The sequence below is a fragment of the Anopheles marshallii genome, chromosome 3 (genome assembly GCF_943734725.1).
Source record: "Anopheles marshallii chromosome 3, idAnoMarsDA_429_01, whole genome shotgun sequence".
In the NCBI taxonomy this organism is placed as follows: Eukaryota; Metazoa; Arthropoda; class Insecta; order Diptera; family Culicidae; genus Anopheles; species Anopheles marshallii.
Genome location: NC_071327.1, coordinates 23076689 through 23090560, shown reverse-complemented (window position 1 = coordinate 23090560; position 13872 = coordinate 23076689). Strand labels below are relative to the sequence as shown.

The window sequence follows — 13872 nt, the reverse complement described above, 5'->3', positions numbered from 1 at the left end:
TTTCGATGAAACGACCAACCATCTCACTGCGGTTGTCAAATGTCTTGCATCTGTCAAAGTACAAGTTGGCGAAATTTTGGTGTGAATTAGTCCTGGCTAGCTAACTTTTCTACTGCCAAAAGAGAATATTTATCGTGCATAAAAGGTTTCCTGCACGATGGCCGAGCTGCTGATCGATCCTAACATTCGCGGTTGGGTGTTTTTGCCCATCGTTGTAATCACCTTCCTGGTCGGTATCATCCGGCATTACTTTTCCATTCTGATATCGTCTCAGAAAAAGGCGGAACTTACCCAAATACAGGACAGTCAGGCAATGATCCGGGCACGATTACTGCGAGAGAATGGCAAATATCTAACCCAGCAATCGTTTGCCATGCGTCGACATTACTTCAACAATGAAGATACGGGTTACTTCAAGACACAGAAACGGGCACCACCGAGCCCGAACTCGACCGCGATGCTATCGGATCTGGTGAAGGGAAACTTCATCAACGTGTTGCCCATGATAGTGATCGGTGGATGGATTAACTGGATGTTTTCCGGATTCGTCACCACTAAGGTTCCATTCCCTCTGACGCTGCGGTTCAAACCGATGCTGCAACGAGGCATCGAGCTCGCCTCTCTCGATGCTGCCTGGGTATCGTCCGCCTCGTGGTACTTTCTGAATGTGTTCGGATTGCGAAGCATCTACACACTAGTGCTTGGTGAAAACAATGGTAAGTTGGTGGACTGCATCAGCTATTGTATTTGGAAAAATTCTAATCTGTCGCTCTCTCTCTCCGTAGCTGCTGATCAAACGCAATCGATGCAGGATCAGATGTCCGGCGCAGCCGTGGCAATGCCACAAGACCCAAAGGCTGCTTTCAAAGCGGAATGGGAAGCGCTACAGATCACTGAATATCAGAATGTGCTAGCCAATATAGAAAATGAGCTGCTATCCAGTGTCTCTGGCGAGCAATCGAACCAAAATACACCACTCGAGGATGGAGCGGCACTTCGGAATTGATGTGTGTGCAGCACGGAAGGTCTGTAGCAAATGCAAGATTGTCAAGCTTGTTTGTTTTAGGTCGCATTTAAAGAAGAAATCCAAAAGCACCCTTTTAGCTTTTCCTTTTAAAAAAATATTCATGAGGGCATAAGGCTCGTTCTAGACGAGAAAGTTAACCATAGTGGCGAGATGCGTAAAGCATAATGAGTTGGTAGTTAAATGAATTATTTAAATCATCTATAAATACAACTTATATCCAGTGGTAGCTGCTTCGTGTTAAAGCATTTCAAAAAGAGGAAACCGAAGGAAATAAACAACAACAAAAACCAAAAGTTTGCATTTTTGGCTGCACTCTTTAAACGCAGTGTACAGTATCGTTTCGGATATTTCGAATAACAGCTGCCTGCAGCACAACACATTTTTGTAAATGTTTATTACATATGTCCTGTCCATCTTATCTACGCCGATTCGTCCATACAATTGTGTGTGTCTGTGTGTTTATCTGGTTAGGATGCATATTATTGGCTGAATGGACATAGCACTAAACTTTCCTAAACTAACTAAATTGGCTGTCTTTCCTAGGATCGCAACTATTGACACAGTCGTAGCACAAACATCCAAAACATCGGAAGATCGCGTGCATTTATTAGGTTTGCAGGTCGGTTTATTTGTTCCCTACACAGGAAATAAGCAATCGCTCGCCAAGGGTGACGAACATAATACGCGTTTGCGACGGTGTGTTGCTTACCGATTCGAGCCGAACGAACACACATAGACGCAACATGTTTCTACACAACCTTTTTCTCATGCAAGATTGCTTTTGTAAAGCAAACTAGCTCATAAAATGTGGTGCACTTTTTGTTAAACCAGCTGCGGTTCTACTACAAAACGATTGCAGTTTTGGAGGTTGCCTGTGTGTCCCTTTAGCTGGTTCTTGTTTGTGTGATCGTGGTAGAAGAATCTAATGGTGTAGCTACAGTTTTAAAGAAATTGAAGCATAATATGCAATACATCCGAAAGGTAGACATGTAGCTCATTTGCTTCGTTTAAATTTCGTTTTTATTTTCTGTTTTTTCGCACTGTTTCACACAATGTTAACTACACCATCATCATGAAACACAGCGGCAGGATTGCTTTAGGGGTTGTTTGATTTTGGTTGATGTTTCTATCCGATCGTCTGCTCGATCGTTTCTACTGGGCAAACACCTAGCTCACAGTTGTGCTATTTAAGGGGGTGTGCACATGCCTTACGGAAAGAAAATTATTACTAGGAAACAACACACTTGAGTAATGGTTAAGATTTTCTAGGTGTATAGTTAAGATTGCGCGACAAGAAAAAGCTACGATCAGCGTCCACTGCACTCGCTTAACATCCGAAACGCGAACAAATAGTGTACAGTAACAGCTTTCTTACGATATGATGTGGATATGAGCAGATGAGAGTATGCGACTGTTGTGTTGAATAATAATGTATGAGAGCAAACACAGGATATTACACCTCTGCCTCGTGTGCCGTCTGTTTGGCGGTGGTACTAAAATCAATTGCTAATTGCCAGTAAAGTACGATCTTACCATACATGATTGCGCTTTACGTAAAACCTCGAATATCCAGTAAGAAACTGTCCCAGCAATGTCTGACAGAGCGATCTTCTCTACATGTCGTGCACGTGGAATAACTTTTTTTTACTAGTTCGCAAAATGAATCGCATTGCCATCTTTCAAGTGGCTCACTCGAAAGTTTGTCCCAACACGCATATTCCGTATATTTCGCATTCATTACTCTAATGTTCTGGCGCGCTCTGTGCTTCGGTTTATCACTGTGTTTACGATCTCTTGTTTCTACTTAGAATACGATCTGGTGTGCTCAAAACTCGGTGATACTCAATTGAACATTCTGTATTATCAACAATTTTTACATCATTGCAGCATAATACTTCCATTGTTACATTGTTGATTGAGCAATTTGCAGTTGCATACTATTTAAGCAGTAGATGTTGTAATTAGCTACGACAGTTTTTTTTTTGTAGAGTGTATTATGTGTGTGTCGTGTGATTTCGAGCCTTGTCTGGATGAAATATATTTTAATGAAACTTATAAAGACCACCACCTGTATGCACACCATCATGCGTGTGTGATTTACCCTCAATGTTTCCGTGTTGCGCATTAAGCTGACTGAGCTAGTGTGAGCAGGAGTTGTTGGCAAAAGAATCTTGAAACTTTTGGCTTCAGAAAGACCCACACCACGTTGGGTTACCATTTTCGTTTTGCTTCATTTAATTTTTACAGTAAAAGTAGGAAAATTACTTCTCAACGTAAATTTATTATCACATTCAACGTCATTGCATACCATCATTATCAACTCTTTACATTCGTTAACTTCTCCATCGGTTTAGATAACATCCCCGAGAAACGATCAGTCTGATTTATCATACCGGATACCATGAGAACTTGCTTCGGAGTCAGTAACATTAGTACTATACCATTTCTTTATCTTGTTCGTGGTTAAATGATCGTGGTTCAAGATATTCTACTAGTAGCTATTAGTAACACGTTGATCTGTCAAACGAAGGTGCACGCTAGAAGATGATCTCCAATGAGTGACGATCATAGATATCACGTACAAAAGGGACAAAGATGTGAACTACCAGAACGATGGACATTAGTGTGTTGTTTTGTTATAAGAAATGATGTACCAAATCGTTTCTTGAGGATTTTGCCGGAAACGATCGACGATTTATTTCTATGTAATAGTAAATTTACGCAAAGAAAATGTATTTAAACTTTCCATATTTTTAACCAAAACCGCACAAAACAAAATAATATCCCTAACCAACTCTTGACATGTGATTTCGTAATGTTTCTCAGCGCCGAAGAAGGAATTTGCTCGCTCAACTCACACAAGTCAGCTTGTTTTTTTCATATACACAACGCTACGATGTTGCAGTTACATTTTCCGAAGGTATGATAATTGGCAGTGTGTACCATTAAAAGTGTTGGAACCTTTTTTTTGTTGTTGTATTTCGCTTTCGAAGGATTAAAATTTGAGTGTGAGAATCTTACAAATAAAAAAAAAGTTTTCTCTTAACAACCTTAGTAAACTAAATGCTAGACGTAAACTTAACTCAAATACAAAAAAAAAACGCGATTACGGTTACCATTACTACTTTTAAACTTACATCATAATTTGTATTCTGTTCCCTACCGCATCGTCTATGATCATTATTATTGTTTGTTTCTTTTCTTTATAGTATAGAGTTTTTAGCTTTTGTATCTCAATTGTCTCTTTTGTTGTTTTCACATTCTAAACTACCGGGGGCCATGCTTGTCCCTTACATCCACAGCCCAACGCGTAATGTGCTGGTTTTTACGTCTATGTTTGCTTGTTTAAAGTATTCTTTGGAGAAAAATTAAATCTTTCTCTTCACCCACGTACTATTATCCTACCGTTGCGTGTGCTCTGTCTGCTATTTGAATAGTTTTCGTTTTTGTTATTGTTGCCTGATGCGTGAAGCAGTAACGTTTTTTTTTGTTTTGTATCGTTTCCTATTGTTCCTACACACGTGTCCCTAGACTTGGTTGCAATTTGTAAAAAACGAAAGACGTGTATCGTACGTTTTTAATTGTCTCACGATGTATCCTGTCCTTTCCCACCGTATAGTTTTGCGATACAATGTACGAAAACACAAAGTTCGGGGTTTTTTTCTTTTCTCTTCTCTCTCTCTCTCTCTCTCTCTCTCTCTCTCTCTGCATGCACTTACACAATGTTGATGAACAAGCATTGCTTGTAATCATGTAACTGTTGCTAAAACGCACGTTAATAAAGCTTAGATCGGTCGGACCGGCAGCCCCGTAACGTGACGCTTTTGTGCCAGAATCACAGAAACAGATGGATGGAGGACCTTGGAATCTCGGTTTTGTGCCTTGGTAGCAGCCAGTGGTTGGGTGGTGATGACATCGTTAAATGATAATACATTAAATTAATTAAACGCTACATTTTAAACTGAAATGACCAGTCCAGCTCAGAGTGTTTTGGCCCTATCCAAAAGATCGCTAATGAATTTCTGTAACGAGAAATAACGAGAAAAAAGCAGAGATATAGAGAGTTGTAATGAAAAACGTGTAGGCATTTGGTTTTCAGTAAATAATTTATTTAGAATACGAAACGAAATTAATTTTCTAAAAGAAATTAATAAAACAGCTAACCAAACTAAAGTTTAATCAATTAATCAATTAATTTACTAAAGACAACGGACATAACCGAACAGTATAGATAAGCCATAAAACAAACCATAACAAAATAAAACATTACCAAACTATAAACATTTTGAAGCAAACCTTGACAAAATGAGTTGGGAAAAGATAGATCGAAATCATAAAAAAGCACCACCAAAGCACATCGAAAAGCGAATCATGTTACGTTAGAAAGTAATGAATGAAAAAGTAAAAAAAACACACACACAACTTACCGATATGTCTTGCGGTGGTCGTTTGCATGCGGAAAGCAGGCTCTGCAAGATAGAAAGGCAAACGGATATGTAAATTAATTATAAGGCGTAAAAGACGACGGGTAGTCCGGGTGGACGGGGTGGCACTGCGCGTCTCGCTTGCGGTCGGTTTGGCGAATGGTAAAAGATTGTGCAATTAATTAGTTCACTGAATTAGTGAATCTGTTACGATATGCGTTCGGAGAGACAGACCTTCGCAGGCCCATACTGGTCAGAAAATTTATTGGGGCCCAATTTTTTATTGTTCTGTATTAAGCTACCATCCGCACTGACCTAGAGTATGGAAATGAATATAGTCATCAAACATTCAGCATTATATCATGCTTGTTCAATAGATGGAGCCAACCGAAATGTTGAAGAACGATGTGAAATAGTACACCGTTTGGAGACTTTTGATACAAATAGGTCTACAGTATGTACTAAAGCAGATCTTCTGTAGTGATACATTTCCAGGATCTAAATGCCCATCAGATTCGCGTATAGGTTAAGTAGGTTCGACGATTACAGAACTTATTGAACCTACTAGGACTCTATGCCGACACTAGCATGAACTCGAGATGAGTCGGCATGGCTTTTGTTCTATTGCTTCTACCGGAATTGTTGAACCTACTGGACATACTGAACCTAATGGAACTCGACCCCAAACCCAAACTGCACTTATAAGAAGGAATGACTAATGCTTTCATACTCCTACCGGAATTGTTGAACTTCTGAACCTCCTTGTACCTATGGGTCGACTCAAACCACTTCGCGATCGCGTAGCACTTCCTGAAGTAATCCAAACAGCCTCTCTACAGCATGTACCTCTTTTTCAAAATCCCCTTTAATGTCACACACCGTGGGCAGGAGGTTGTGTTAGTTCCGTATCTCTTTTAGCTACCCATATTCAGCACGGCAAAACAGAAAATAAGAAAAAACTTTAACTGCCGACCGTTGAATCGGATTTTGCGCTTGTATTTCCACAAGGGAACAACAAAACAAAGCTGACTGCGTAGTTCGAATACCTCTTACTCATTGCTGGTCGGTTGCGATTTTATGTGATTTTTGTCGGGGTCTTTACTACCGATGATCAACGCTACCGCCAGATGTTGGGATGGTCACACCGCCGTGCCCATGATACACCCATCATCCGCATCGTCATGGACATTTTTAACCGGTAGCACAAAATCCGATTGTTACGATATGGGATTTAAAAATATAATCTTCAGAAGCAGCTCGCGCCCATCGGGGTTCGCCCCGGATCGGATTGTGTACGGTGCGCGTACCAGTCCCAGCACATTAGATCGTTCCAATCAAAAGAAGAATTATTTTTGGACCTTTTGCCACATGCACGGCTTGCAGCAGCAGGCCCTCCCTTTGTGTTGGCATTATACTTACGAACAAATGCGATCTTCTTATGTCATCGGTGTCCATGTCTAGAATCTCATCGATGTCCACGTCGATTGCTTCTGTCTGTGCTCGTTGCGCACCGGTAATAGGATCAGCCCGAACAAAACACCGGAAAGAAGACGGAACACAGAACAAACGTTAAACGTATTAATTAACAACCGTTGGCCGGCAAAGTAGTGGCCCCGGGACTTACGGGAGGATCGAACAGTTTCTGCAGCTCGTCGTACAGCCACATCTCCACCGCTAGCCGCTTCCGGATCAGACTCATCTGGTGCGAACCGTACTTGGCTGTGAGGAACTTCTCGCGGCGCTCCTTAACCTCGCCCTTCTCGGTGAAGTTGACGCGCAGTCCAGTGCGGCCGGGGGATCGCTCGCAATCGTTCATGGTTTCAACGCCACACTGCATGATCTGTCGCTTTGGAAACGTCGTCTGTGACAGAGGCCGAACGCACAACCGACACCTTCCCGAACTTCTAATCGCTCCCGCGGTGATGAGATTGTCCGCCACGAAATTGACGAACTTTGGAAACGTTCCGACACGGTACGGTAAGGCAAGCTGCAAGAGACGGAAGAAAGAAAACGTGGGATTTAATAAATTAATAACACTAAGCGTTAAATTGATAGCTCGGAGGAGCGTGATGTGCTTCTTTGTCACGACTTTTTCTTTTCGTTGCGGTGTGTGCCGCTCCTGTCTAGTTACACACTCACACACGTCGGGGCTAATGTAATTAAGCTTTATTTATCATGTCCCTACTTAAGTCGGCATCGTTTCGGCGGCAGATTTTTCAAACGCACCGAAATTGACCACCGCCTGTGGTCTAACCTGCTGTGGGATGGGGTCGGTGCTGGGCAGGATTTTCCATTTCTTTTAGGCAACTTTTTTCTTCTTCTTGAACATCAGTACAATATCGCAGCCACTAGAGGGTCGCCTGATTGACTGATCGAAACGATGCGGAAAGGTGTGAAGCAGTGATCGTTAGCCTTTTAGCTGATATCTGTTACATTGAGATAGAGTGGGAGCGAATGGGTAGGAATCCGCTTTCATGCCATGCCGAATGGCGGGATTTCATCACAACTACAAGAACTGGCACCGGCGATACGCGATAACACTGGTTCTCCATTAAATGGAGCGTGCCCGGTACGTACGTCGTACATGAATCACATGCGTTTGAAGAAAACTGCCCGATAGGCTATTTATAGGAAAAGCAGAAAATGTTTCCATTACGCAGCATTGACACACACACAGACCTCTTATCAATAGCGTCCGTTGGTCAGGCTGCGTTTGTGGTTTGAAATTTAAGAAGCGTCACATTCCAGCTTATCAAACCGTCAATCACTGATCATTTTCTCAGCGATATGTGTTTATCTGTGGTTTCCGCACGTAATATGGCGCATCCATGTCAAGTGACGGTGCAATACACCACGTAAAAGTTTATTAAATCATCCAACCATCGATCGATATGGGCAAATGGCAGCACAATGTTTGGAGAGTGATAATGGCATTACCATGACGCGGAAGCTTGAGTAAACTGGAAACTGGCCTGGAGAATGTTTTTTTTTCCAGGACTAATTTTGAAGAGTCATCATTGTAAGCGAGTTTCTGAAAAGTTGAATCAGTATGCGGTGTAGCCTGGAAAGTAGCATCAGAAGTTTAAAGCCTAAATAGCTCCAATCCAAGGAACTGTATTAAATATTGCTTGGTCGTATGTAAGAAGGACCATTCGGGTGAACTCTGGAGAAAAAGATTTGGGGAATTTATTCTCTTTTTATACAAGTGATTATTTTGCCGATATAAGGCTAATTAAATTATGTTTTTGTCCAACATTGGGTAACTCCTATGACCTCCTATGGGTAACTCCTATGATACGAAAAGTGAACTTGAAGCCTCTGATCGGCGGACACTCTGGATGCCGCATATTCAATGCTAGAACAAAACTCATCGGTGTTTCGGTGGAAAATTTACTAAATTTAACTAACTAATAAAAGAATCTGGGTTTTGAGCGCAAAAACCAATTGTAAATGCACCGAAGAGAGGCATCATTTAAGATGCAGAAATTATGATCACGTACGACGTCAATGACAATTGTGTAGACTTTAAACATTTTAACCGCTTTAAAATCGAACAAATCATTTCCGAATTATGATGCCAGTTTTTAAAATATAGCTTCGAAATATCCGCTACACTACTTCGCTTTTCGGCCTGTAATATTGGAATAGAATGTCCCATGAACTTCTGGTAATGATTGTACTGAAATAGTACAAAGCTGGGGTGGCTCGGCGGTGTATTGGTAGCGGCGTCGGTTGTCACACGACAGGGCCGGACCAAAATCCCATCTGGACCCAATCCCCCTGGACGGTGATTATCCAGCAACGGGTAAGTAAAGTTGAAGAAAGCCAGAAATGGCAGGCCTTTTTAAGACCTCTTGAGGTTGTTGTGCCAGTATAACAAGCAGGAGAAGACCAGTCCAAAGATTTATTTAAGTAAATTGTTTTAAAACTTGCAGAGTTTACTACTCTCTCATGTTACGTTTTCATTTAGAATAGTCGTCTAGAATAGGCTCTAGAAGAGAGATGTTTGATATGCTCTAACACATCAAAGATCCAGAACTGTCACTCTTCCGGCTCGTACTTCTTATCCGGCCAGCGAAGAAGAAAAATTCTTATATGATATTGTCCATGACCTACAAATTTCCAACCATTCATCACACACTCTAATGTGTTTGTGACCAGCTGTTTCCAGATTTCCGTGTTCGTTGCACGAAAACAGCCCAACAAAACAAATCGCTATAATTTAATACATTAAGCGTAATAATTAAAATAAAATTATCCACCTTTGAGTGGGGGTTCCTTCCCCCGTTAAGTTAGAACGTTGTTTTGTTTGTTTACAATGCATTGAGCAGAGCCACACGCCCGAAGAGAGGTCAGTGAAAATTAACGGATGGGTGAAAATGAATACTCGCAAACCAGACACATTATTCCTTGCTGCGGTTCAGTGTGCACGGTACTACTCACCACCACCATCATCATCATCCGTTCCGAACCGTACCGGGAAACAATATTTTAATGTCGCCCCAATGTGCACCGCCTGCACCGGAAGTCTGCTTTGAAGCCCATTTTGTGCTCTTGTTTAGCTCGATCAACATGTAATCACGTACGTTCAGTGCCTGCACACGGTCAGCGCCTTACTGTTCGGCAGGCATCCATCATCAGAACAATGAGCTGACACGGCAAATCCGCCAACTTCCGAGAAGTCTGTCAGGGACCTCACCATTAGGGCCGCAACATTTAGACGACAGACCACCGCTTGCCACGCTTGCCCGGGTGGGCAAAGAAAATCGAGCCCATTTCTATGTCGCAATGGCGACCGGTCGTACTTTTTTATTCTGCAATCATTACCTCTTCCTTTGCCAATGCCGGAAAAGCTTGATTGTTTGATGCACAACTACAGCACAGTGCAGCATTCTTGTGCACGCCGTCTCTGCATGAGTGCGGACGAACTAAATGTGGAACGGACAACCGTCGGATGTCATCGGTGCCATCTTGCTTTTCCACCCGGGGCCAGACATTGTCTCGTGGATCAAGCATCACACACGATGCTGTCCCGCGCATGGGAAGGATGGGTTCTTTATGCACACTGTAATAATGATCGATATTTTATTATAATCAAACCACCGACCCGACCCGGCGGACAACTTCCAGTGCTCTATCTTGCATGCAAATTGCGATTGGTTAGAATCAGGTCCGCAAATTCATCGTTCGCACTCTACGGCTGCTCTACTTTCCCCACGCCAGCGTCATCCATTTAGCTGCTCTCTTTTACCGTTTCTTGCAGGTGATACGAAAAACATGTGCTTGTCCTCCGTTCCCCTCGCTACCTGGGGACAGATTCCAATACAATCCTTTGCCCACACCATGGAGTGTAATAGATGACCGAGCAGTAGACTGCGGAGGCGAAGCTTGACAGTGATGCTCCCTTTGCACTTTGTGCTCCATTTTCATTAGTAAAGCATGCCACCTCACGGTGTTGTCGCACTGCTATGTGGTACACCCTCCGTTGCCAGATTACGTACTGTATCCCCACTGCATCGTGCAGGGTTGCACGGTGGATTGTTGTGCTTCGTAATTTCACTTCACTCACCATTGTATGCAAAAGCGGCGACTTCTTTGAAATGATGATGTGACTCACCGGGAGGAACACGCTCATTGTCCTTTTCATGCACAAAGTAACATAACTGTACACACTTCTGCTGCTTTCATGACCAACTTCATTTAGCAGAGCGGCAACAACGGGTGGCGATAAAAAGTACACAATGTTTCAGTTTATAGACTGACCTGCAGTCTTACCATCAAAACGTGGAATTAACCATGCAGGTTTTGTTTTTATATTGCGTACAGTACTGGACAGAACAATAGCAGCTCGTAAGATCATTTAAACAAAATTGGCTTAATTCTAGAAATTCTAGGATCTACAAACGATTGGTAGAAGCTAGTGTTGGGTAAATCTGATTGTGATACAGGGTTTCGAATCATATAAGGGTAGATTTCAACCGTTTGGAATTCATTGGTTGATATTTTTAGTCAATTTATTATAATTTAGTCGGACCTTTATGATTTAGAAATTTGCAATCATAAAGGGGAAATGTGCAAACATATAGGGGAATTTTGTCAAAAACGCTCTGAAGAGCAATTTGTCAATAGTAACCATTCGTTTTTGGTTTGATAGTCTTTAGTTTGTTTAAATTTCGGCAAGTTTTTACCACATCAATTTGTCAATCAATCTGTGAACCATGCAAATTGTTGATGAACTGCTTTGATAAACATAGCGCCAGAAAGAATGGCAATTTCATCGACTGAAAATATCCCCCAATGAAATGAGAAATTCCCCCAAACGGTTGAAACTTCCCTTTTATGATTCGAATCCCTGTACATGAATCAGTATGAATCTTTGAGTGAAATTAATGAATCTGAATCTCCGATAATAGAAGCAGCTTGAGGCCTTCAAGTGACGTGATCTGCCACTGTTCTGACGATTCATGAATCTTTTAAAAGTCGATTCTTGATTTGAATTATTTCTCGCCAATGAATGATTTTTCAAAAAAGATTCAATAACCACAACACTAGTATAAATCAAAATTTGGTGGAGGTCATCCTCGGTCCACGAGGAAATTCCGTAAAGAACGAATTCTAATTATTCTGATGTTAAAAAGCAAAGCCTAGAATTTAATGTGCAATGTGGTACAATAGCTAACAATTTTCAAAAAATATTGTTCATGCTAAATCTTCCTTATCTATTACTAACATTACCTGATATCCCATTAAATCAATACTTTTGAATTATTGCATTATTGGATCAAGTTATCCAATTACCTCAATCGTTGGTATAATTGTTAGCAAAAATTGCGCATAACACCTTAACAACATCTTTAGATAATTCGTCTATCTCAGCTCTGTAAATGTGTATGAGATGGGGGGACAGCTTCCTCAGTTGTTTTATTCCTTTATGCTACGCTATTGCACCGGTTGCACTTGTGATGTCTGACACTGTACGTCATTCCTTTGCCCCAGTGTCGCTGCATATTGCAATACGACTGTAAATAAACGTATCCTTTGCATTGAATGAAATGCGCATTCCCAGATCGTTAATCGTTAATCAAGGGATGCTGACGTCAACGGACCTTGCCGGTGCAAGTGAATGTGCATCTCCGCCGCAGTGTCTTGCGTTCTAAACATTTGTTTTCCATCAACGTCAACGTCGTGACGATCGCGCAAAGCGACAACGATCGGCAATTGCATTAATTATTTTCACTTAAACAGCGAGCACAGCTCGCAAGTTAGAAGACAGTTTACGAGTTAACATCACCCATGTGCGAAATCGAAACCAGATCCGCCACGCCGCTGGTGCGGTGGTAAAAAAAAAAAGATTCCCTCCGATTGGTTTTACACGATTCAAACATCGTTACCGTGCACCCATTTATAACCACAAAGATGCACAGCACATTTGCCAGCAAGTAACCATATCTCTCCATTTTTTTGTTCTGTGTGAGTTGGTCCTCCTTAGCCGGATAATTCGATCAACATAACTAGCTGGAGGTTTTTTTGTTGTTGCTTTTGCACCCAGTGAATCGTGCGTAACGACCGTCGAGTTAATTGAATGTGAAATGAGCACCGATTTGGCGGCAAACCAACCATGATGGACAGTGCCACTCACTCGCTGTAGGGACGGGATTTGCTACCAGCCCTTTTTGTTTACGAGCTTACGAGCATAAAAACAATAACACTACACAGAAAATGGGTGGTTTATACGCTTTGCACTCATATTCCAAAAAGGCTACTGTGTGCGCTGTTCTACCTTGGACAAACGCAACGCGGAGTGGCACAAAAAGTTTGCCAACTTGCGAGGTTTCTTCGAGGTAAGTTATTAACATAATACCTGCATAGAACAGCTCTGTCATATTGTGTCTGATCCAATTAAGGCACTGGAACACCACAAATCATAGTTCGTTTGCTGGCAATTTCTCTAGAAAGGCTCCAGAAACTCGAGCAGGGAGCCCAAATAGACCACCTAATTAGCATAACATTTGATATTCTTCTGCATTTATTTTGCACCGTATCGATGCACCAGACGTATTTGGATCGAAATTCGCTCGTCTGTTTACTTATTTTAACCTTCCCAGGTAGCTTTGTTGCTGTCGTGCGTGCCGGTAAAGGTTGCGAGGTGGTAATTAAAAATGAATCATTGATGTTGTTTATGCAACTGACAATCACAACACGAGCGGCAAAGCAATTATGTTTTTGGATTGGATATCACGCTCTATAGCTAGATTACCCTTTTTTCATATTGTGCAGGATATTCCGATTGAAGCTCGCAGTTTTGCGTGATATGATCAATAATTGAATGGAATTACTACCGGTGTTGCATGAAGTTTCCACCACCAATGTCTGAGATGTTATAAATCACCCCTTACATCAATGAATAGACTACTGCTCAGA

At 41.7% G+C, this 13872-nt stretch overlaps 2 protein-coding genes across 2 annotated transcripts; one reads left to right on the top strand and one right to left on the bottom strand.

Moving 5' to 3' along the window:
* Positions 1-157: 157 nt before the first annotated feature.
* LOC128711059 (ER membrane protein complex subunit 3) lies at positions 158-1006 on the top strand. Its single transcript, XM_053805925.1, has 2 exons — positions 158-716; positions 786-1006. The coding sequence occupies exons 1-2, from the start codon at positions 158-160 to the stop codon at positions 1004-1006; spliced, it is 780 nt and encodes a 259-aa protein (XP_053661900.1).
* Positions 1007-5007: 4001 nt separating this feature from the next.
* Positions 5008-7288, bottom strand: LOC128711060 (protein phosphatase 1 regulatory subunit 14B). Its single transcript, XM_053805926.1, has 4 exons — positions 7076-7288; positions 6871-6945; positions 5455-5496; positions 5008-5049 (listed from the first exon to the last, which is right to left on the bottom strand). Exons 1-4 carry the CDS (start codon positions 7286-7288, stop codon positions 5008-5010), a joined length of 372 nt encoding a protein of 123 aa, XP_053661901.1.
* Positions 7289-13872: the final 6584 nt, after the last annotated feature.